Source organism: Ambystoma mexicanum, chromosome 1q (genome assembly GCF_040938575.1).
Source record: "Ambystoma mexicanum isolate Mex_15411 chromosome 1q, UKY_AmexF1_1, whole genome shotgun sequence".
Classification (NCBI taxonomy): domain Eukaryota; kingdom Metazoa; phylum Chordata; class Amphibia; order Caudata; family Ambystomatidae; genus Ambystoma; species Ambystoma mexicanum.
The window spans coordinates 252,416,292-252,441,213 of NC_090922.1; the positions used below are offsets into that span (position 1 = coordinate 252,416,292).

At 43.5% G+C, this 24,922-nt stretch overlaps 1 protein-coding gene across 1 annotated transcript in view; it reads left to right on the forward strand.

Annotated features, from left to right (window-relative positions):
• The first annotated feature begins 550 nt into the window (after nucleotides 1–550).
• Nucleotides 551–24,922, forward strand: part of CIBAR2 (CBY1 interacting BAR domain containing 2) — a 274,308-nt gene continuing 249,936 nt past the window's right edge. Inside the window, exon 1 of the mRNA XM_069638286.1 lies at nucleotides 551–911. Within this exon, the coding sequence (XP_069494387.1) occupies nucleotides 892–911 (20 nt within the window). The 5' untranslated portion in view covers nucleotides 551–891. The remainder of the gene's footprint in view (nucleotides 912–24,922) is intronic.

Genomic DNA, 24,922 nt, shown 5'->3' on the forward strand with positions numbered 1-24,922 from the left:
AAAAAGGCAGTTTTCCCATAAGACTGCATTGGGGTTATAATTATTTTAGGCGGGAGACAGTTAAAAATAGCATTATTTTTAAATGACAAATCGGGAGTCTCTCGCCTAAATCGGGAGGGTTGGCATGTATGCATACATGGGTGGCTTTTCTTGCCTGATTGTCCTCTGGGCACGGCACGAGGAGGTGCAGTGTTTATTTAGGGCGGACAAGGGAGGGGTGGTTGCTTTTTTAATGGTTGCTATGTACATCCTACTTGTATATGTGTAGATGGACTGCCTGTTAATGGCCATTGCTATGATAAACTTGGAAAACTAATACATATATTTTAAAAAAAGGTGGGGAAATCCTTCCCTGGCTGGTGGGGGCGTTCCACTCTGCCCATGCATGTTACCCTTTAATGTCTACAGACGCCACTTGACGGTGTTATTTTAATACCGCGTCTCTGGACATGAAAGGGTAAGATCCTTGTATCCCCCACGTTTCCAGTCTCCGGCCCTCTTTGGGTCAGTGACTCCCACCTCCTAGAACCCCGCCCCTCCCCTTTGCGCCTCCTCTTCCCAGGCCCCACCTCCTCGAGCTCGCCCTGTTAGTGCTCGTCTCCACAGAAACAGCTTCTTGTGCGGGAGGTGGACTGTGGCAGAGCCCGTTTTGAAACAAGAGGAGGGGGGGGCAACCAGCTCCCACGGGCCACCGTTGCTGCACACAGGACCACAGTCACGCTTAGGATCCCCTCACATCTGCTTCTCTCGGAGCCTAGCCCCCGCACCCTGACAACCGTTGCAGACACAGTAAAACCCAAAGTACAGCGATACGCCCCTGCTTCCCGTACACCGACGCCCCCCAAGACACACGCTTTCGAAGCCGAGCCTGACCCGCACCCCGGCGGCACCATGAACAACATAATGTCCAGGTAAGGCCTCGGGGGACTGTTGTGGAACGGCCGTGTTGGGGGCGGTGGAAGGGGGGGCTTGGCTGTCTTCAGTTTGTTGCACAGAAACGCCGCCCGAATCGCAAACGAGATCATGAAGGGTCAGCGGGTAAAACGCGTGTTCGTTGATATGCACCATGAGGTGGTTTATAAAGCGCCCAATATCACAACTTGGGTGATTCTGGAATCCGTGCAGCTGGCGGCACCACTTGTCCAGTCACTAGTCTTTAATGTGACACACTGTTGGACTGTGGGAGCTGTAGTTCTCTTTGGATAACTTCAATGTCTGTGGAGAAAGCCATCATGATGGCAATACTGCCCCTTCCAAACCTCCAGCGTGGAAAACAGAGCGGTACTTGTTTTGCTATATGCGTTCTGACACGTACGGGTTTTCCTTGCTCTGTTTTAATAGCACACTTCTAGCCCGCTTCACCTTCTAAGAGCTTTAATGCAAAGTGTTGATATTAACCGTAAAACATGAATTGTTGGCTTCATAAGAATGAAGGGCCGGGGAGGCTCCCCTACGAGTCACGTCTGTTACTGCAACCTATACACAATTAATACATCTTGTGCCTAACTCGCTGAGCTGTGTTTTCAGAATTCTAGCTGCAGGACTAGTAGTCCTAGAAATTAAAGGCTGCTCACTGCGAGCCGTGGTCCTCACACTGGGTACTCCTATTATGACCTCACGTCACCTATAGGATATCTCTGCACAACAAGAACCCTCCGCCCCCCCATACCAAAATGCCTTCAATGATTCCGATGAGTAATGCACAAGACTAGCTCACGAGAACCTGCTGGGATTTCGCTCAGAATGGAATTTATCTGAGACACACGCTCTTATTGATGGTTTTACAAGATCTTAATGAGCAAATCAATAGTACGACACTCTGTAGGGGGGGCGGTTGCAGGCATAATAAAGATTTTCCATAATAGCTTACTAGAAATTCTTGATTCTATTAAAGACACGGAGGCGAGCATTATGCTTCTTTCTTTTAATTAATTATATAAAAAAGCTCAGCAGCAAGGTATTTTCTGCACTTACATTTACAAAACTCAAGTAGTAAGTGCAACAGTAAAATACATAACCAAAAACATCAAAGTACATATATAGTTCATAAACTTCACAAAACAAGAGAAAACTTTAAATCCCATGATGCTCTACATGTCCTCAATGTCCAAAATCACATGACTGTGCTCCTCCAATAAATGCGTCGATATCCTCATAAACAGTCCTGAATAAGAAAGCACTTCCTCTTTCGAGGCTGCAAACTTAATAACTTCAACGATGAACTCTAAAGCACGTCCCACCAGGAAAAGGAAAATCTACTAGCGTGCAGAATCAGGTGGACTTGTCAGGCTGGCAAGAAACAGAAATTAAAACGTGTTAACTTATGCGTATAACAACCCTAGATCCCTTATAGGGGTGGGAGAGAAAAGCATCTTATTATTGTAACACAATAAGAAGCTCAATTCGCAATTAACGATATTAGCATTACTTCAATCAGAATTTAACAAGCTTTTCTTAGAAGGGTGGGATAATGCTTGCCTCCGTGTCTTTAATAGAATCAAGAATTTCTAGTAAACTATTATGGAAAATCTTTATTCTATGTCCAGACCGGAGGCTCACATTATGCTAGTTCAAAGCTTACTTACCACTATCGAAGCAGGCTGTTCTACTGGTTTAAGTAAAATTCTTAAAATATCGATTCACCTGCCCAATCAGCCATTCTCATGATGTCCTCGATGCGAACACCCACTTGAAAAGCTTTTGAAGCCATGGCTCCTCTGACTGAATGGGCTCCGAACTGAAGTGCATCTATCCCTGCTTGGGCTAAAGTCCAACGGACCCATCGAGCTAGGGTAGGAGCCGAAACTGCTTTGAGGTTTGCGGATAGCTATGAGGAGCTGACCGTTTGTAGATGATCTAAGCGGAGCTGTTACCTTCTCATAAGCTTTTAAACACTGAACTATACATAGCTTGGGCTGTTCCCTAAATGCTTGGCAGGAGACCACTCTTGAATCACATTTAGTCCTTCTCCTTATGTGGAAAACGATACCGTCGGGAGAAAAAGATCTGCCATCTAGGTCTAGAGCTTTAACATCCGATACTCTTCTGCAAGAAATCAGACAAAGCAGAGTGGTGAGCTTGCCGGAGAGTGCCGTGCGTGAAAGCTCTTCATTATCGGGCCATGAGAGAAAATTATTGAGTACTTTATTAATGTCCCAAAGCTTATTGTAACGGGACGAGGGTGGCACTGTAAGTCGGACACCCTTTAATAATCTACAAACCAAGTGGTGTTCTCCTGCTGGAGCCCCTTGAATGAAATCGTGCCCTGCAGAAATTGCCGATCGATATGAGTTTACTGTCCTTTACGCTAGACCTCTTTCCACTAAAGAGGCAAAAAAAATTAGTATTTCTTTTAATGGCGCCGAAACTGGATGTAGGCCTCGCTCCTGGCACCATGAGCTCCAAAAGTTCCAGGAATTGGAATACTGTTTGCGAGTGGCGGGGGCCCAACTTTCTTCAATGAGGTGAATTGCCTTGGTGGACATGCCTGCAATTCTCCATCTCGCCCTGAAATCCTCCAAGCCGCCAGAATCAGAGACCCGGAAACTAGAAGGGGGTGAGCCTGTCCCCATGGATCTAGTAGAAGATCCCGATACTGGGGTAGAAGGATTGGAGAATCCGTGGAAAGTTCCTGAATAACTGGATACCAGATCTGAGAAGGCCATACTGGGGCTATGAGGACCAGTTCTGATTTGTCCCGATGGACCTTCGCCAGGGTCCTCGCTATCATCGTGAAGGGAGGAAATGCGTAAAGTATCCCTTGTGTCCAAGGCTGCAAGAATGCATCTGTCGCTGCCGGGTCGTGTTTCCAACTGTAAAACACCGGTAGTTGTGTGTTGAGGCGAGATGCAAAGAGGTCTATGGATAGTGGGCCCCAGTGTTGTTGCAATTGGAGAAAAATACTCTTGTCGAGGCTCCAGTCGCTGGAGTCGACGTAATGGCGGGAGTGCCAATCCGCTATTACATTCTTGAGACCCGGTAAGTAATCTGCTGTTACTGAGATCTGATGATCCAAGCAGAAATGCCAAAAATCTTTGGCAAGTTCTGCTGGTGGACGAGACCTGGTGCCGCCCAGATGGTTTATGTATCTTACGGCAGATACGTTGTCCATCTTCAGCAGAATGCAGCAGCTCACTTTGTCTTTGGCGAAAGAGCGTTTTGCGAATGACCCCGCGAGGAGCTCTAGACAATTGATGTGCAAAGCTAGCTCCTGTGGAGCCCAGGTCCCTCCAGTGGCCGCCGTGCCACATCTTGCTCCCCAACCGTAACGGCTGGCATCCGACTCTATGATGATATCTGGAGCAGAACCGAAAATGGCTCTGCCATTCCAGGCCTCCATGTGTGACAGCCACCAATTCAGTTCTGTCCTTGCTTGCAATGATAGTGTCAGCTTTTGGGAGTAAGAAAGACTGTGCCTCAAGTGGTGACCTTTCAGCCTCTGCAATTCCCGGTAATGAAGGGGTCCCGGAAAAATTGCTTGAATGGATGAGGATAGGAACTTGTGTATAGGCGCGTTACAAATGCCATGCCATATCATATATCATATCATAGGAGGCCTATTACTCTCGCTAACTCCCGTAGAGATATGAAATCCTTCTGTAGGAGCCTGCGAATCTCCCTCTTTGTCGAATGAATCTTGGCAGCCGGAAGACGTAGCTGCGAACTTTGAGTGTCTATTATAAACCCGAGAAACTCCATGTTCTGGGCGGGGGAAAGCACTGACTTTTCCCAGTTCAAGAGAAAACCGAGACTGAAGCAGGTTTATAGTCAGTCTGGTCTGCTCCTGTAAGAGGTCCCGAGATTGAGCCATGAGAATAATATTGTCTAAGTATATTATCAGATGAACACCTTGTTCTCTTAAGCGCGCCACCACGGGTGTCAGCAGCTTGGTAAACGCCCAGAGAGCTGAAGAGAGACCGAAAGGAAGACTTGTAAACTCCCAATCTCTGTGATCCCAAGAGAATCTTAGGTATTGCACATGCTCCGGGCAAATGGGTACCACGAGATAAGCGTCTTTGAGGTCTAGACGCACAAGCCAATCCTGTGGCCTGAGAAGGTCCCTGAGCATGTGGATGCCTTCCATTTTAAAGTGACGATAGACTATGAATTCGTTGAGTGCCTTTAGATTTATTACATGTCTTACCTTTTCTTTCCTGTGTACTAGGAAGATCGGACTATAAAATCCGCCCGGGGTCGAGCATGGCCGAATTGCCCTCTTCTGAAAAAGATTCTGAATCTCGCTGCTTAAGGCTTTCTGATCCGATTCTGACATAATTATAGCGACAGGGAAACTGCGCTGAACAGGCTGTGCGAACAACTCTAGCCGTAGTCCGCGCGCTGCCTCCCTGACCCATGCGTCTCCTGAAAAGGTGTCCCAGGCATCTGAATAAAGCATTAACCTCCCCCCAGTGGGTGTGCGTGGCGTTGGCGCTGCAATCGCTAGACTGACCTGGGGGTTGTTGATTCCCGCTCCTTGATCCTCTTCTCCAGTAGCGGCCTCTACCACGTCCTCTGGAGTGGAAGGAGGTGTCGGCTCGCTCTTGCCAATTGTTCTGCTGTTGGTACTGAGGTCTTCTGTCAAATGCGTAGCGGCCGGAAGAGCGACCTCGGCCTCGACCGGCCCGGATGAAAACCTTGGAGGAGAAAACCCTCTTAATGGAAGCTTGCGCCTTATCCAGAGCGGTGAACGTGCTTACAAATATAGTCATCTCCTTCATGAAAGGATCTTCAAATAAAAGCCCCTGTGCAGAGGCGCCGGACTGTTAGCTAATTCGGTAAGTTTTGAGTCGATCTTGAACAATATGCCTTTTCTGCGTTCGGTGGAAATGGCGCAGTTAGCATTTCCCAACAAACAAATGGCTCTCTGAGCCCATCCGGAGAGGATGATTGGGTCGATAGAAGTTGAGGAGGCGGAGGCCTCTTTTGCCAGATCCAAAATCTTCGAGAGGCCCCGCAACATCCAACAATTTATCTTGGCACGACTTCCAGGCTCTATCTATGCCCGTCTTAGGGTCTTTGACGTGTTTTGCCATAAAGGTAATCATTTTTTAATCCAATTCTGGTGTCATTGCCATCTTATGTGGTATGTCCGGGCGCGGACATTCAGCTCTGAGCCTCGCTCTGGTCTCCTTCTCTAATGGCTTGCGTAGCATGTTATACATGTATTCCGTTGTCCTGACTGACGGCTGCCAGTCCGTGGACCTAGGATGGATCAAATCTTAAGGCTTGAACATTCCCTCGGTAGGGCGTTGTTCCCTGATATTTGCCTTGGGGATGGGGGCTGCTGCATTCCCCAAGGGCGAGGGTTCAGCAACCCAAGAGTCGGGAGTTCTCCGAAGAAGCATGAGAGGATTCATCGCCGTACAAGTCTGAAGTTGCTTCATTCTGTATGCCCTGTTCTTCTCCCTCCGGGCCTGAGGGTCCAACACCCCTATTCTCTTCCTCGGGGTTAGAGGGTCTTTCGTAGGGAGGAGTTGCCTCCCTAGTCAAAAAGGCGTGTCTCAGCCTGGAGAAGGCGTCTGTCAGTGCAGCCGTGGCAGGTATTAACTGGCTCGGGGGGGTGGGGTCACAGAGCTTTTGCTCTTATGAGCCGGACTACTTCCCCCCCCCCCCTGGGGCAAGGTGTTTTCTTTTGTGTCCTTTTTCCTCCCTTTGAGGACTCACCACGAAAGCGCTCTTCCATCTCCTCCAAGCGCTGGTGTATAGGCAAAACCTAACTTCTTGCAACGGAATGTGCGAGCTGCGTACTCACACGAAAGCAGATGCACACGCGGCTAGCCCGGACTCTGATCATCCTTGTAAAAATCATTGTCTCTTATGATTATACACAAGTAAATTAAAAAAAAAAAAAAAAAAAAAAAAGCATATCTGTTACCACCTTTTTCACAGTAGATCCTAGAACCTTATGCAGGCTTCTTTCCATAGCCCTTTAATCAATGTAGCAATTACCCTCCTCTTCCTCCGACCATTCCTGGTCAGACTGAGGGTTGTATTGAGCTGCCATAATCACAATAAAGTACCTTAGCCCCCTTTTCTTCTTCTTTTTTTTTTTTTTCTTCTTTTTTTTTGTCTCTATGGGCTGACCACCTTCTCTCGCTAGCCCAGATTTGTATTTTTTTATTTTTTTTAAATGCCAGAATATGATAAAATCCACAGGAGAGTCACCTCCTGTCAATGGTGGCAGAGGATGCTGTGCAAATTAGGCTGTGTGCTACTGCAAGCAATCCCTTATTGAAAGTCCTCTTTCTGTATGCTTTAATAAAGAAACTGACAGAAATCACCAATGGGAAAAAGTTCTCTCCGGCGCTCATACTCGCATTCACTGATCTCAACGGAAATGCTCGTACGAGCGCCGGAGTTTGAGAAAGGGACCGGGAGAGCGTATGCTTTCATCCGGGCCGGGGAGGCGAAAGGATAACGCACAGCGTTGCGGCTCACTGTGAGCCGCGGGTAGCCGTGTTTGAAATATAAATGAAGCGGGCGAACAATAGATTTCGCTGATAGCGAAATGCTCGCCCCGCTCGGAATTACACCGGTGTCAGCGGGTGCTGGCGTCGGTGTCCGACAATCAAAGCGACGAAATTACTGTATTTCCTAGTATAGCATACGCACAATACGACAAAAGGATAATACGAAAAAACAATATAAATAACGGTTAAGTTAATCATACACAACTTAAGGCAGACTGGTTATGAAGAGTTCTGAATAAGAAAGTACTTATCTCTTGCTGTGAGCAGCAAAGAAAGAGGAAGTGCTTTCTTATTCAGGACTTTTTATGAGGACATCTACGCATTTATTGGAGGAGCACAGTCATGTGATTTTGGACATTGAAGACATGTAGAGCATCATGGGATTTGAAGTTTTCTCTTGTTCTGTGAAGTTTATGAACTATATATGTACTTTGATGTTTTTGGTTATGTATTTTACTGTTGCACTTACTACTTGAGTTTTGTAAATGTAAGTGCAGAAAATACCTTGCTGCTGAGCTTTCTTTATATAATTAATTAAAAGAAAGAGCAGCATAATGTGATCCTCCGGTCTTGACATAGAATTATATACATTTTTATTTCCTCCCCATTTTTAACAAATGCTCACATTACTTGTCAATTTTGTGTCTAATTATAAAAAAGACTTCAGTTTAAAAGGAATAAATGCTGAAAATGTGTTGGAAAAGCAGTGCGTTGAATGCCCCTTTAAGAAGAGAGCTTTCTGAGAGGCCCACAATGCATTTTTGTGGGCTTTGGATAGACGAGAATCACATAAAGTCATTGCTCTGTCATGACGAGTAGGATGCTTATTAATATAGCAGAGGTACTAATGATGGAACTAGGATTAAAGGGACTTTAACTTTACAGTCTCTATCATGGGATCGCCATTATCGTTAACAAACAAGGAACCACATCGCCAGCAGAAGCCTGCAGATGGAAAATAATACACCGTAAATATGCTGCCATCGTAGACCTCATTGATCAGAAGATTTAGGAGAAAATTGAAGGTTTTGACTTGAGAATCTATCCTAGCATCAGAATCAAGACGGAAGTGTCTTGTAAAGTGACTTTAAATACTAAAGTATCCCTTGTAGACATCAGTAATGTCTTTTGGTCAGACCATTCTCTAATTCGGTTTAATGTCTCAACCATCAAATCCCAAGAAGCACCTGACGTACCACCCACTCCAGTATTGGCGAGAAACTCACGTGAGCTCACTCAAGACAAACTATCCCCCACCCATAACAAACTACTAAAGGATCAACCCAATACTACCCCCCAACACAGGTATTATTTCACATTTTTCCCACTCATTCTGAAAAAAGCCATTGATGAAGCAGCCCCACTCAAAACTAAACTACCCAAACATAGTAACATCTGGTTCAACGACGAACTCATAGAGCTCAGTAGAAACAAGAGCATTAGAGCACCTCCCCAGAAAAAAAACCCTACTAAGGAAGCCAAAAAACACACACATCTAGCTTTCTTAATCTTCGTATCTACAATGCCCCATCAAATAGTAAAGAAATATTTGCATTCCTCAGAGAATTGGAAACGCCCACCTCCCCTCCAAGACCAATCATTGCTAGTAAAGCCTGGTGCACCACCATTTCAGAACGCCCTAGCCACTAAAATCAACTCCCCCCCCCCCCCCCGCCCCCCAAGTGAAAATTTTATGAAAAAGAAAGTTATTGGACAAAAGGGTCAACATCGACCCTATGGCCTCTTCAGAAACCTTAGCCGTAGCAACTCAATTTGACTTTGCCCTTGTCACCCAGGACCAAGTTATCAATACGATCGCTTTGCTCAAACCTTCATTTTGTAAAGGTGACAGCTTTCCTGCTAAATTAGTGAAACTGTGCTCCCCGACATTAGCCCCCGTTATCACCAGCGTCATTAATGCATCCTTCAGCACCAACTTGGTCCCATCAGGCATTACAGAAGCCTGGGTAACACCACTACTAAAAAAATAAAATTTAAATAAAACGCTAGACCCCTCCATCCCTACTAAATACAGATCCATCACAACAGTCCCCTTTCTCCTTAAAATAATTGATAAAATAGCATACGTCCAAGCCCACCTCGAAAATAACCATCTATTAGGTGACAGACAATCCGGCTTTCCGCTTAAACATAGCACAGAGACAGCACTACTTGATTTAAAAAAAATCAGATGGACGCTCTGAGACTCGGGTAAACTATGTATCCTATTAATACTCAACCTGTTTGCAGCATTTGATTTAAGTGCACCACGATAAACTATGTCTAGCCTTATCCAAAAACTTTCACTTCTCACAAAATGCAAACGCCTGGAATAAATCGTTCTTATCAGAATGAACTTCCAGAGTAGCTATAGGTGTTTAGGCAGCAGATCCTATACCTGTCCCCCTAGGTGTTCCACAAGGTTCTTGCCTTTCTCCGACATTATACAGTGCTTATACTAAGATCCTTTTTCCAGCATTGGATGCCATGGGAGTAATATACACCAACCTTGCGGACGATGCGCAGATGCTCATCCCAATCACAGGAAATAAAGAACAAGACACCACCACCATCATAAATACAATCTACACCCTCATCCAGAACTGGATGGCAACTAGTAGTCTTTGCCTGAATGGCAAGAAGATCCTTATTGTTGGATCACCAGCTCAACAAAATAAATTGGCACAAGATTACACCTCTATTGACATAGATGGCACTCCCATCCCCATCTTCAACCAAGTAAAAACCTTAGGAGTTTATTTTAACTGTGGCCTCACCATGAGCAAAACATCAACTCCCTCGCAGCCTACACAGCCAAACGTATCTCCGTCAGCCGCCAATTTCTCTCTACACAGAACTGTATACCACTCGCCGGAGCACTGACCATGTCTAAGTTAGGCTATTGTAATATACTTCTGTTAGGTACCACCAGAAAACTACAACTACTGCAATACAAAGCCCTGAGAGCAGCCCTAGGTATAAAAAAGGGATCATATCTCACAAGCTAGGAGAGAAGTACACTGGCTAACGATTGAAGCCAGAATCCTGCACAAAACTCTTACTACTGCACATAAATGCATTACCCCAAATGCCCCTACCTATCTTAATGAGTGCCTCATGCGAAAAACCCCTAGCAGGCTCCTTAGATCTAATACTAGTACTCACTTGCTTGTCCCCAGTTTCAAGAACACGAGAAACGGTGACTACAGCTTCACTGTCGCATCCCCTAGACTATGGAATTCTCTGCCATAAACATTAACAATGAAACATTCCACACCCAATTCAAGAAACTCTTAAAAACCTGGCTATTCCATACATTCTAAGACCGCTGCTTGAGTCCAGTACATAAACTCTGGACTATTGTATTCTCTGCTGTATATACGTGTCTCTAACTGTAAACTTTGACTTGTTTTACCCTACTCTGTTGTTTATATAGGTATTTTCACATTATGTCCGCATATGTTTTGCCAAGAAGAGTTGTGTCCTCTTTCTATTGTGTCTACTATTGTATTGAGCTGTAATTTCCTTCTATGTAACCAGCAAGTACCCGATTTCTCCTGTAACTTACGCCGTTATACCTCTGAGTTTGGGCGTATTAACAAATGCAATAAATAAAGGAGCGCAGGGACCGTCATGTCACTGCTCTGCTATGGTCATTACTAATAAAAACATGGTGGCTGCTTTTCCCCTTGTAGAATGGGCCCTTGGTTGCAAAGCGAGTATGTACCTGTTTTCTGATGATAGTGTATGATGTAAGATAACATTAATCCCAAATTGGTCTGCTTTGACACTGAAAGGCCAACTCGTAACACTGTGTACTGGCATTGACTTCTGAGCGCTATACACCTCAGTAGGTACCTGCAACCCGCCTTGATGGACGGCGGATCTTGGGGATTGATGGCTACCAGCCAGTATCCTTATTGCATGTGCGGCACAATCTGGTGAAGAAGAGCTGAGCCACCCTCAAAGGTTCTACTTTTTTTCTCCAAACTAAGACCCACCACAATGGGCCTAAAATGCTTTGTTGGGCCTCGACATTTGTATAGAATTTTTTTTTATTTTTTTAGTTTTAGTTTTTTTAACGAGGCAAAGCCTTGAGAACACCCTTTTCCCTAATAGTTTACCAAAGTACTCATTTTGGGGTGTTCCAAGAAAGATGTTACTCTTCTTGTAGCCTGCTTGATTGGTTGGAATTTCAGCTACTTTGGAAGGCCTATTAGACAGAGTTGCATTTGTTCTTTGTCCGTATCCTTCATTCATTTTTGTTTTGTTTGAACAATCTTGTGCTTGTGCCTTGGTGATTTCTTTTACGGGGTAAATGTCAATAGGTGAGAGGAGTGGAGTTGGAAAGTCACTTGACTTTTTGTGTAGATAATTTCCCACTGTGGCTGAGGGTCGGTACTGCCTCTTCCGTAGCTTTCCTGATGGTATTTATGTCTTTTACTTTACAGGGGATTGAACCCTCTGTTAGTGATATGTGTGGGAGAAACTTCATCTGCAGTGTTTTCTGGAAGATTCTCTCCTATTCCAGTAGCCTCCTCTGTTTTTATTTTTTGCACTTCCTCGTCCACCAGCACACTCAACAGGGGTCTTGGAAAACCCCTAAGATTCTGAATCTTCTGTTGTGCATCTGAGGGGCTATTGTTGGCCAGGAGTGCCACCTCCGTGTGATCCAGGACTATGCTCAGAGGATGATAACTCGACAAGATCTGCCTATAACTTGAGCTCAATGTTACCTTCCTGTATCACTTCCAGAAAGCCTTCTTTTTTTAAAAAATATTCTAGCATAAACTGGGCATGATGTTCAATCGTGTCCCAGAGGCATCTACCACGTGCAGGGAAGTTGCAGCTGTTAGGCAGACATTTTGTTCTCCCGGCATCCATCCTCTTTAAAATAAAAACAAAAAATAAAACATTTAATCTACCTCCATCTTGGGTTCATGCAGTGTCTTTGCATATAAGTTCCAGTTGTCGTGGGCGTTTCATGAGCCCCAATAAGGCCCTAACTGATGTCCATGTAACGTCAGAATACTAGATTAAGTGATGTTTTGTGGGCACCATTGTTGCATGTAATCGCTTTTCAATCACTTCTCCCCAATTGCTCCTGACTTTCTCTGCTTCCCCCTGTATCGGGTAAGTTATCCACTTCATTGCCACTATGTCCCAGAGTTTATGTAGCCAATTTTTGACCGTGGGTGGGTCTGTTTGTTTACAATTTCTGGCTATCACCAGCCATCTTGCTATTAGCATTGTCATCTAGTCTCTCTTTAGTGTTTTTTAAGTTATGTCCTTTCGGGTCTAAAAGTCCACATATATGCTTTCTCCCAAAGAGAGGGTATGTAGTTCCGGTATCATGGGTTTTATCTTTCCCATAATGTCATCCATAAATCCTTTTGATCTTGGGGCAGTCCCACCATAAATGATTCCAGTTCCCTTCCCCTATACATCCTTGGGAGACTGTGTCAAACATTCTATGTAGTTTTTGAGAAGTGTAGTGCTATTGTGACATCATCTTGTACCAAGCCTCTCGTAATTGTATAGACTAGTCAGTTTCGGAATGTTCCTCCATAGCCCTTCCCAGTGCTCCAATGGGATAACTTCACCTATTGTCCCCTTCCACTCTTTTCAGTATGGGCAGATCTTATGGGCTGTACCTTCCCGTAGAAGCGAGTAAATATTTGAAACTAATTGTTTGTCCCCTGAATGTGTAGTTATATATGTTTCAAATCTCGTCAATTGTCTTGTTGCTGCGTGGCGTATCGCCGGTTGTCTTAGCCAGTGTCTCAACTGTGTATATTCGAATCTGTTTTTTAGTCCCATATGTGCCTTGCATTCTTCAAACGTTGCTACCTCCCTATCCCCCCCACCCCCCATGTCCCTAATCTTCAAGCACCCCAGTTCCTGCCATAGAGTGAATTTGCCTTTTTTCAAACCCGGGGAGAACCTGGGTTTCCCAAACGTGGGAGTAAAAGGAGAGGGGCGTGTTGAAAGATGACCTTTATTTATCCATCTGGTCTATATTTCACACGTTGTACGGAGCACTGTGCTATGTCTAGCACTCTGGGGCCTATCTTTCCCTTCTCTAGTGGCCATAATAAACCCGGTAGTGGTCCACCCGCCACTGCCCTGTCCATATGGGCCCAGACATTTTCCTGGCTTTCTGAGAACCACACTCAAAACTGAGCTGTTCGTAATATCTGTTAGGTAGTCCTATCCTCCTACTCTGGCTAGGAGCCATTAGTAGGTCTAGGGAAACTCTGGGGCTTTTTTTTTTTTTTTAACCAGACTAATCTTGATATAGTGTATGCGTTATTTTAAAGAATTTTTGCGGGACTGCAATTGGGAGGGTTTGAAATTTATATAGAAGTCTGGGAAGTGTCACCATCTTAACCATTGTTCTACGTCCCAGCCATGAAATTCACAGGGGAGTCCATCTTGGGAAATCGTCTTGTTCTTTCTTTATTAGGTCTGGGTAACTTGCTGTATATAGAAGTGCAATTTGTGTTGGTTAGTTTTACCCCTAGATAGGTGATGCTACCTCCGATGGTTCTGAAGAGTAAGTAATCCTGAGCCGTTGTTTGCTCCTTTTTTGCAGGCCCAGTTCTAGCAGTTCTGACTTAGCCATATTTATTTTCAGCCCTGAGATTCTTTCCTGTACCCTCCATAATTCAACTAATGCCGGGATTGATGTTTTGGTTCCATCAGCGTCATCGGCATTGTAAGTGACTTCAATCCAGCATTCCAACTAAGTCAATGCCTAGTATGGGATGCCCAATGGAAACCCTTATTTATATATTTTCATGTCAAAAGTTCTTTAAATGTGGATGATGAACCTTTATATAACACCCCTCTCTTTGAATCTCCCGACCTCACCGAGCCAAGAAGTAGGTTTGTTTTGCAAATTAAAAGGTTTATTTGAAGAATTGAACAAATATATATATATATATATATATATATATATATATATATATATATATATATATAAAAAAAGAAAGCGGAAGATCGCTTCCTGGACGGCACTCTTCCTTAGTCATAGAAATCATCCAGAATACGTCAAAAAAGGATCTCCATCAAACGTCCTTTATTTGTAAAGCATGGTGGACAAGTTGTTCAGGAGAGAACAAAAACAACTACGCGTTTCACCCGAAAGAGCTTCGTCTGGTTGTAAACATAAATGACAGGCTTCCCATTTAAACACTCGTGCATGCAAGAAAGAAGTCCTTCTTTACTTTCCCTTATGTTTCCTTCTCAGACCCAATGCATATTTCTCTGAGTGACATCTTGGAATGGTAAAAGGTATATACATATATGTCCTACATCCAATGTGTTACTTCTAAAAATGTTACAAAAGTAGCCCTTCAGATATTCATGGGCTAATGCATTATCCCCATATCTATAAAGTGCATTGTGCAATATGACAATGTGTGTTCCCACACATTTCAAAACGTTCATACTGTCATAGGTCATGTATTACCAAATTCTTCAAAATATGACCAAACATTCTTTTGAGAGTAAACCATTTCCATTTAAGTTACCCCAGCATGTAATCTTAAATGTTATTACCAAAAGTGCAAAGTGCATTATAGCTGCCAATATTTTCAATTTGTCAAGTCTCTAATATATATATATCACACTTTTATGAATAGAAGAATATCTGAATAGCACACTTATGAATATGAACGGTGATCAGCAATGGATAATATTACAATATCAACCATCTCTTTAATCAGTTAGGAATAGGAAGAATAAGGTAGCAGAGAATACTTTGTATGGGTTCAAGGAAACGCAAGATGGGAACAATTGCAACACTGAAATAAACTTGATATGATTTCAATCAAAAAACAATATAATCACTTTTTCCCCTGTGACTACTCGCTCCCCCCACTATGCAATATGAAGAGATGGAAATGAGGGCACACAGGTTTCAGGAATACAATCAATAATGCATTTCAATCCCAGTTCCACCAGCAAGCTTAGAGAGAATAGGTATGATTTTTAAACAGGTCAAAATGCTTTTGAATGTGATTGCAATGAATGGGAAAATATGCTAAAATGATTTTAATTCACTAAAGCAGATTCAGGATAAGTGAGAGTTACTTTGGATTGGTTCAGGTCAACACTAGCAATGATTATCAGATTGAAAACGAATTTCAGCAGTTGAAAACAAGAAACCGCTATTTTGACAAGTGGTGAAATTGAGCTAAATTGCAAATTCGCAGCAACTGTTCTGCATGCGGGAAACGCGATTATAGCAACACTATAAGGAATTGGAGTGTTGTTTTAGGTTCGTTAGAAAGCTTAGGATCTTAGCTTCAAAATGACAAATTTCGGTTCTAGGATGTGCGGTTCAAAAGTTAGAGGTTTTTGTGAAGGTAGATTTTTTTTTTCAGAAAAAGAGTCAAGATTTCCAAATAAAAGATTGCGCTTTAAAGATTAGGAATCAATATGGACTTATACTAAGGGCTATGAAACTACAAGTTACCCAAGGGGACAACCACCAGAAACAGGACGCCTTCCGCTCTGATTGTTGTGCGTCAAGACACTTCAAAAAAATATCAGCACGTAGATGATTATCGCTACAATTATCACAGACTATACAATGAAAAGGATTCAGGATGGACACAAGATTCTAAAATGGAGTTCTGAATAGGTTGAAATGGATGGAATAGGATTACTTTAAACTAAGAGATGACTATGGACAGTTATAGACTAGACTAGACTAGATACTCACTCCTATGGCTTTGGAATGGAGTGGGCCCCGTCAAAGATCTGGTAAAGGGTTTGGCTGGGATTCTCTCGCCACCGACAGGATCAGGCACTGCGTTCTGCTCTCCGCACGGCACTAGGATCTGCGCGGCCTCTTGGACTGGATCTGACGGGTTCTGGATACAGCTCTGCTCCCTGGGTCTGGATCTGGGTTCTAGCACAGGGTTCTTAGCTAGAATAGCAAAACAGCTCAGCCAGGCTGTTGAATGGTTTGGTTAGGCCCCGTGGAAGTTTAGGGGTTAGAATCAGGTTGTCAAAGATTCTGAAGGCCTGCTGAGAAGGGTTCAGCTTTTGGGTTACGCCTCTCTGCTTCAAGGTTCTAGAGTTTGGTTCTAGAGCTTGGTTCTGGAGTCTGGTTTCTGGATCTATGTCTGGATCTTCCTGCAGAGTGCTTCGCCAAGAAATTGGTTGATGAGTGGAAAAGTGTGTGTCCTGCCTGTCCTCAGCAGTCCCTATTTGTCTTTCCAAAGTGGGTGGGGAGGCTGATTCTCTATGCCCAACCCTCTAAGGATCTGATAGGTCAGAGGATTCCCTGTCCCCTGATTGGAGAAAGGAGAAGTGTGTCATCATATGTCATGTTTATGGCTTAGGGGAAAAACCCTCCCCTTTGTCTCTGTACAGTATATCTTATTTTTCATAAAACACACATTTACAATATGCACAACTTGTTAATATTAAATATACACATCACAGATTAATTAAGGTACAATTCTGTTCAACTCTCATCTTCCTAAGAGCTTTGGTTCAGAAATGACGACTTTTTTGCGCTTTTGGTGGGTTTCTCAATATTCTGCACCAATTTTTATACATGCGTGCATATCCTATCTGAGCACCTTTCTGTAATTTTTCATGTTCCTAGCATAAACACAGTAGCTACAGTATGAATAAATTCCAGGGTTTAGTCTCAGAACAACGCACAGATTCCAGCTTAGTCTTAAACTGTGAGCGATTTCATTTTAACAATCTCAAAGTTTCACATCAGTTCAGTGCAATTTGTTATACGCATTTTTCTAAAACATATATTTAATCCAATGTTAAATCCACATTTCAGTCTGGTCCGCCTCCAGAGATGGGCTGACTCAGAGGGTCACATGTCCTTCTTCCTGCCAGCAGTTTGTTGTCAGTCACACCCGAATTAGCATTCCTATTCAGCCCAAAGACTCCATTGTTTTCACTCGGAGCAACAGGCCAGGGTGCCCCTCCTAGTTCCTTTTCACACCAGCCTGTCAATCTCTTAGCCAAGGGCAGGGGGAAGTTTCCTTTGTTCAGGGAGAGGTGTGGAATTTGTTTGAAGCGCACAGTGTGGGAAACTTTAACTCTTAAACCCAATGTCTAAAAATTGTCTTATCTTAAAATATAACTCACATTTTTCACACATGCATCAAACAATTTCTTACTTCAAGCCTTTTCAGAATATAGTTTTGAATTGTCTCCACCTCTTAGGCTTCTGATAGCAAGTCTTTCTTTAGCATAGTTTGGGTTCATTGTACCACTTTACACAAAATGGTTTTAAATCGCCGGCTTCTTATAGAGGTGAGTAACAGTATTACACCCATTTTTGACAGATTTCTTCAGCAAGCAATCCTCAAAAGTGGACTTTGTTCAGGTAACATATACTTCTGTGGAACTTATATTTATGTAGTTTCTTGAAGTAGAATGATGTGGACCACCCAACAAGGAGGTTGGATCTTTTTGGGTGGTTTGTGAGCCATGATTTTTGAAAATTTGACAACAAATAAAACAGATTTTTTAAACCGCTCAGCTTCTTTTGCAATGATTCTGCTCTGTGGGCAGCCAATGATGGGTTTTGGCAGTGGTCTCATGTGTTACCACTGACATAGCCAAAAGTGGAAGGCTGCCTATTTTTCGGCTTTTCACTGCGCACTTTCTGGTGATTTCTAGCGAGCAGCATGCTTTCTGGCGGCCATTTCTGAGGTTTCTGCTGCAAGCAATGCACAGTAATGTTGCAGGGCTTGGATTAGTGGGTTGATACATCCCACAGCATATCATCTGCGTGTGCTGCCGTTTTATGAATCTCCCCTCCAAACGGGATACCTTTTTATATTTTGGTCTTGTCTAATCAAGGCCAACATTGTTTCTGAAGATATTGCATATAAGAGGGGAGCTAAGGGACATACCTTCCTTGTCTCCCGCTCTATTTGTATAGTGTTAGAAACGTATTGAGGGGTCCTTATAAGTTACTTCTACCTTTCGTATATCATTGGGCCCAAAACCCATGTGTTTCATTGACGTGAACAGGTATAGCCATTCTATACCATTCAGTGGTTCTATCAAATGCCTTTTCGGCATCTAGAGATACAAGTATTGCTGGGGTCTGTTTGATTTCCGTTTTATCTATAAGGTGTATGACCCTTCTACTATTATCCCAGTTTTGTTTAACTGAAATGAAGCCTACTAATCTTGACCTATCACATAGAAGTATATCTGGCTGCATCCATCTTTTTGGCCGTCGTCGTGGCTTATTTATTTTATTGCTGCAGCGACGTGTGCCTGCCCATGATACATTCTTATTCGGTGCAAGAATATTATTTATGGACTCACTAAACAACCCTGTTAATCTTGCCACAGAGAGTTCTCATGCAACCGGCGCCCCTTTCTTAAACATTTGTCTTTCATCTGTGGGTGCATTCCCTTACATTTGCGCAATGTCCTCTGTGTCCCCCCTTGTACTCCTCCTGTACAGCCTGCACCTGCAAGATGTATACATCATTGCCCTCTAAGGTAGCAGCCACTTTGGCTGTTCGATCAGCAAAATCGTTTCTTCCACTAATGGATCATCAAGTGCCCTGTGGGCAGCATATTTGATGATCGCAATCTGTTCAGACAACATTATATCTTCTAACACACATTGACTGTTTTTAATGAGCGCCCTGGTTGAAGTCAGGAATCCTCTCTGCTTCCAGAGTTGACTAAAGTTGTGGGCTATGCCAAAGGCATATCTCAAATCGATATAAATATTAACTGATTGCTGAACAGCCACTTAACAGGCTTTTGTAATAGCTACTAATTCTGCCACTTGCAATGATGTTACTTGTGACAATTTTGTGCTCTCCACTACTTCTCCAGATGCACAGACTGCGTAACCCGAAACCACTTGGCCATTCTGATTTCTGAAACATGACCCATCAATGAAATCACTGAGATCTAGGTCTGGCAGCAGTATGTCGTAGAGGTCTGCCACAAGCATTAACGGGCAATCTGTCATTGACACACAGTTGTGTGGGGTTGAGTCGTGTGTCTTCCTCCCCCCCCCTTGCCCCTCTAATAGAGTTGGCAACAATGATGTTGGGGTTAAGACCGAACATCGAGTCAATGTGATAGTTGAAGAATTTAACAGCAGCACATTTCGTATTTGCTGGCCATCAAAACTGCCATGTTCTGCGCTTTTGTTTTCAATAATATTGATAATATCGCATAACGGCGATCCTTATATGTTGTTCCTGCCGCAACTAGATCCAATTCTTTACTATAGTATGGCTCGGTTCTGTGATGAATCCATGTTTCTGGGTAAGGACTGCTAAAGCAAATCCTTTCCTTTCATGGCAATACAATGTAAATCCCTTTTTGTAATCCATTAAACCTAATGTGGGGGCCTCGGCTAATAACCGTTTTATTCTTGTGGAAGCCTCTTTCACCCCTCCTATCCAGGCAATGGTTCTACAGTATTTAATTGTGCGTAATCTTGAAGAGGCTTAGTTATCTCAGTGAATCCGGAGATCCATTGCTGGCATTAACCCATGGCCCGAGGATGCTGTAAACTGTTGCATTCTGTGAAGTGGATATCGTTCGACACCCCTTCATAATGTCATGTCCCAACTAGTGCCCCCTAAAGGCGCATAACTGCAACTTCTTCAACACCATATTCCTTTTCTCTGCCAATGCTGTTAGTAGGACCTTAGTATCTGATTATACGCCTCATATGAGGGAGAGGTGATTTAACAACCTATTGTATGAGCACAGAGCTTCCTGGTAATTTTATGTGATATAAATCTTTCTTTAACTGTTGTGAGATGAGGGTTGGGGAATCTGTATACCCCAGACCCCTATGCAAAAATGCAAATAAAAACTGACTGTCCTTCTGTACGGGAACTGAATAGAAAGCCGAGCATAAATCGACCACCGTAAAATGTGTGGCTTCTGGTGGAATACACGACAATATGGTCACTGGGTTTGGTACCACGGGAAAGGAAGGTTATCACCACAGCATTAATAGCATGTAGTTCCTGTACAAAATGATATACCGCTTTACCAGGTTTCTTCACAGGAGAAATGGGAGCATTACATATACTGCTGGTTGGCACGATGATTCCCTGACTCAACAATAATATGATAACTGGGGTAATTCCTTCCTCTGCCTCGAGTATCAAGGGATACTGGGGTGTATAGGGCAACTGTTTAAAAGGATCCACTTTTATCTTTACTGGTTCACCCGTTTGTATCCTACTTCATTTTCATGGGTGGTCCACAAACAGCTTGGTATTGAATCAATTGATTTCTGTATTTCCTCCAACCATTGCTCCTCTCTGTTACTCATCCTTCTGGGTCTTTCCTTAGTGAGGCCATCATTTCCACCGCATTATCCGTGGGCACACTTACAAACATCCCCCCTGGAGTGCAGTATGTAGTGCACCTCATTTTGCACATCATATCTCTCCCTATCAAATTGAGAGGAGAAGTGGGACTTAAAAGAAATGCATGTTGATCGGTAATGGGACCAAAGTGTGACGGAGAGTGATTCCGTTAACTGGTGTATGACCGTGGTTTTCGATATTCCTACCACTCTTAATCTCTCCCCGGATCTCGGAACAATTATTAATTCGTAAAGCTGATTGGGTCGCCTCTGTATCTACCAAGCATGGTACATAAGGACCCTTCTGGTCAATTGGTATCATCAGTGCTTCCAGAGTCCCCTCCCTTTCTGAATGTTAATACATGATTTAAAGGTACCCTTGCCGTGTGGCATCTCTAGGATAAATAGGTTGAAGTTTGGGTTTGGGATCTGGCCCATGAACACGTCGATCCCTGGACCTTGGCCAGTTACCCTTGACATCTGTTGCCTTACTTGTGGTCTGAATGGACGTTAATTTTTCCAATGGCCCTCTCACTTAACATAATCAATGGGTTTGGTACCATAGCTCTATGAGCCTGCGGGTTATTCCAATTCCTCTGCCCCTGATAACCCTGTCTTCCCCACGCTTGTTTCTGTTCAAACTGTCCCTGTTGTCTGCCCCCATATCCTCCCTGTTGGTTCTGACATGCCTGTGGGGCCTCTAGGTCGGCCTCCTCTTTGGGCTTGATAGTTTTCCATTCCATGCTACTATCCTTGCATCCTTAATGTCATAGGTTTATTATTAATCCTCTCCTTTCTCTGAACTTGGCAAGCCATGCAGTGATTCGCCACCACCACTAGCTCCGCCAATGGCTTAGTCTGCCATCCTATACAAAAGTTCTTGAGCTGTGTCTTTACTTTCATGAATAATCCCGCAACAAAAGAGTTGGCTCTAGCCTCCTGCGATATATCTTCCTGTTTTGTAATACCAGAGTGCTGAGTGAACACTTCCTCCAGTCTATCTAAATAGTCGGTGGGTGATTTGCCCTTTTTTGTTTACTATTTCATATTTTTACCCAACCAGTTTTTTCTAGGGCAAACCTCCACGACCATCATCCCTATCCTATCCCTTGCCTGCATCAAGGCGTCCCCCCTGTGCCTGGATGGACGGCTGGCCAAGCCAACCATTCCGTTAATCATGGTTTTTCCTCCGGTGGCATTTCTACTCTCATGAGTTGATTCAAATCTGTGCACAGTGGGTTGTAACACTGCATTATTGTCAGTAATTCTTCCTTTATATTAGGTAATTCTTTCGCTAATGTCCTAAGGGATCCCAGTGTTCATGGTAAATGGACTATCATTGCATGTGGATTATTCCCATCTCCCTGTGCAACGGGCACTTGTCTGAGTGGAGCTTCAAATGTATGTGAATTCCTTCTGTATATTGTCCCTCCCCTTGTTACCGGGGATTGTTTTCCGGTGGAGGTACCAAGAGCGGTGAAGCTCCACTGGGTCCCCCCCTTTGCTCAGCCCTGGCCCCTGGGCACTGCTGGAGAAATCTCCTCTACGATTGGTCCTTCTCCTAACTGTCGTCTTCCCAGTTGGCAAAAAAAATAAAGAATATCTTCTGGTGTCTCACTATCCTGATCTTTTGCTTGATCAGCCTCCAACAGTGCCTCCTTTTTCTGATATCTGTGGGCACATCCGGCCCCCTTCTAACGCTCTTCTACGTTTTTAAAACTTGAATTTGACTTCTCAATTCATCATCACTCTCTCTTAATCCCCTTACCTTCCGGTCATCTCTTCTAGCTGTGGCTTCTTCCAGCAACCTGGCAAACGCTCCCCATTGCTCTGCTGGTATTTACGTACCTTCATTTTCCAGTGCCGTCTTAGGGCTCCTAGTTTATCCAAGTTAAACGTTCCCTCAATCGGGAATTCAGTCTGTCTGTTTTGTGGCATCAAATAATGCCATGAGTCCCAAAAAGTCACAAGACGAACTGGTAAACTGTTTAAGCATATAGTGGGCCGTTGGCCCCCTGGGGATTCCTCCACTACTTCTGATTGTTTTTTGCCCATCATACTTTACCTATTTAAGCTTGCTTTCACTCCTCATTTGCCCTGTTACCCAGGCACCTCTGCTCCTTTGTGGTTCACAGAGGGAAAACAGATCATTAACTGAAGACGCAGTGGCGTGGCACTGATGGGGATGAGTGCTCTCACCATGCACTCGTCCCCCTGTTCCGATTTACTGATGGGCTTTGTATAAAGAAAAATATTTTACCTTCCGATTGCGCTGACAGATATTCTAGTGTTCTGTATGTCGAACCAAAAAATAGTCCATTTGTTGTCTCAAAATTGTTATTCAATTTATTAAATAAAAAAATAAGAAGGAAAAGTATAGGATAGTGCTTATAGTTACAGTTCAATATAATTAGTTTACTGGTAAGTCCTCTTGGCCAGTTAGTTGTTTGTTATTTTCACACAAGTTCATTTTACACATTGGTGCATAGATAGCTTTTAGGGATGAATCCTATTGTTTCTGCACATAGGTTTCTTGAGTTGTTGTGGTAATACTTGGAGATTAGTCCTTGTTTTATTCACAAGGGTGCTCCTTTTTCATTCTTGATTTGCAATTGAGTATTTGGAAAATGTTATCCTATTGTTAATTCACAATGGTATTCCTTTTGATTATTACATTTTCAATGTTCAGTATGTCCTTTTTGGAATAAATTATGGTGTTCCTCGATTAGCAATTGAGTATTTGGCAAGATTTATCCTAGTGTTAACAATGGTATCCATTTTGCATATTAGATTTTCAATGTTTAGTAGTATATCTTGCTTGGAATTGATTATGGTGTCCCTCGGTCTCTGATGGGCTTTGCTGCGGGCTTAATTCCTAACCTTGATATATTATGTTAATTTCTGGGTAAAAAATAGGTAACTCTAAAATAATCAGTTTTATAACACATGCAAACATTACTACCAATGCTTCAGACCAGCTCAGAATCTCCATCCCATTCAGCATAACCCCTAAATACAGCCCATCCTGCTTTGTCCATTCCCTGGTGGCAAGCTGGACCCTCGGTTCCCCGTGCAACTTTGCATGCGCTCTCACCATCCCAATCTTCTCTGAAAACCCCCTATGGAGATTTTCAAGTAGGTCTCCTACCTTCTCGTGTTATGCGCTCATGGGGGTATCCAGATGGAGGCGATCGGTGGTCTGCAGCATTGCGTGACAGATCTGAGTCACGGGTACGAATGTAAAAATGAGACAAAAGAACTCTGGAGTCGTATCGGAAATGGACCAAGCAAGACAATGTTTATTAGCAGTTTGCAACCAGTATAAACAGCCTAAACTAATACCACCTGCTGCCCCTAGTTTGTCTTCCCTTATAACCCCTCATGGTCTTCTCTCCTTACATTGGTCGTATCTGTTAGGAATCCCACCCACCCCCTTGTCTAACAACAGAACATAGTGTAAACAACCATACTCCTTCTATCTATTCTATCCTCCTGGGATCGTGTGCTTCTTCACTTCTGGGTCAGTCACTCTGATCTGGTGTTGTTCTCCGGTGAGAGCTGTGAGGTTGACTCCCCCTGATGTACATCCGGTCAAGAATAGTACACCATTGTTCAAGCAGGTTTAGGCCAGTACAATCCAAAATGGATGTACAGGTGGCCTTCACCAAGTACTCACGGTAGCTTCAAAAATGTCCTCTTGGCTGTCTGTTAGCCCATGTCCATTTTAGTAGAAGCTCTTGGTGCAAGTGTTACCAACAGTCAGTTATATCAGATATCCCTATCCCATGTCTGTTTCTAAAAAAGAAAAAGAACACATCTCGGACACATGCATAATTATGGTACTGTAGGTATAGAATACTGTTCACGGACTTCTTCCGTATCGTGGTTTATTTACCTATTATAATTGTAGTCATCCAATAGCCTTTATAGTAGCATTTTACAGTACAAATTGGACCCCCCATCCCCCACTCCCTTGGGGGCCATCATTGTTAACAACTCCGTCCATTCCTCTACTCCGTTTTTCTCCTTTCTTGTCTTGTAGTGTCTCTCAATGTTCCTCTCCTCCAGCTCATGTAGCTGGTCCCTTTCTATTTTT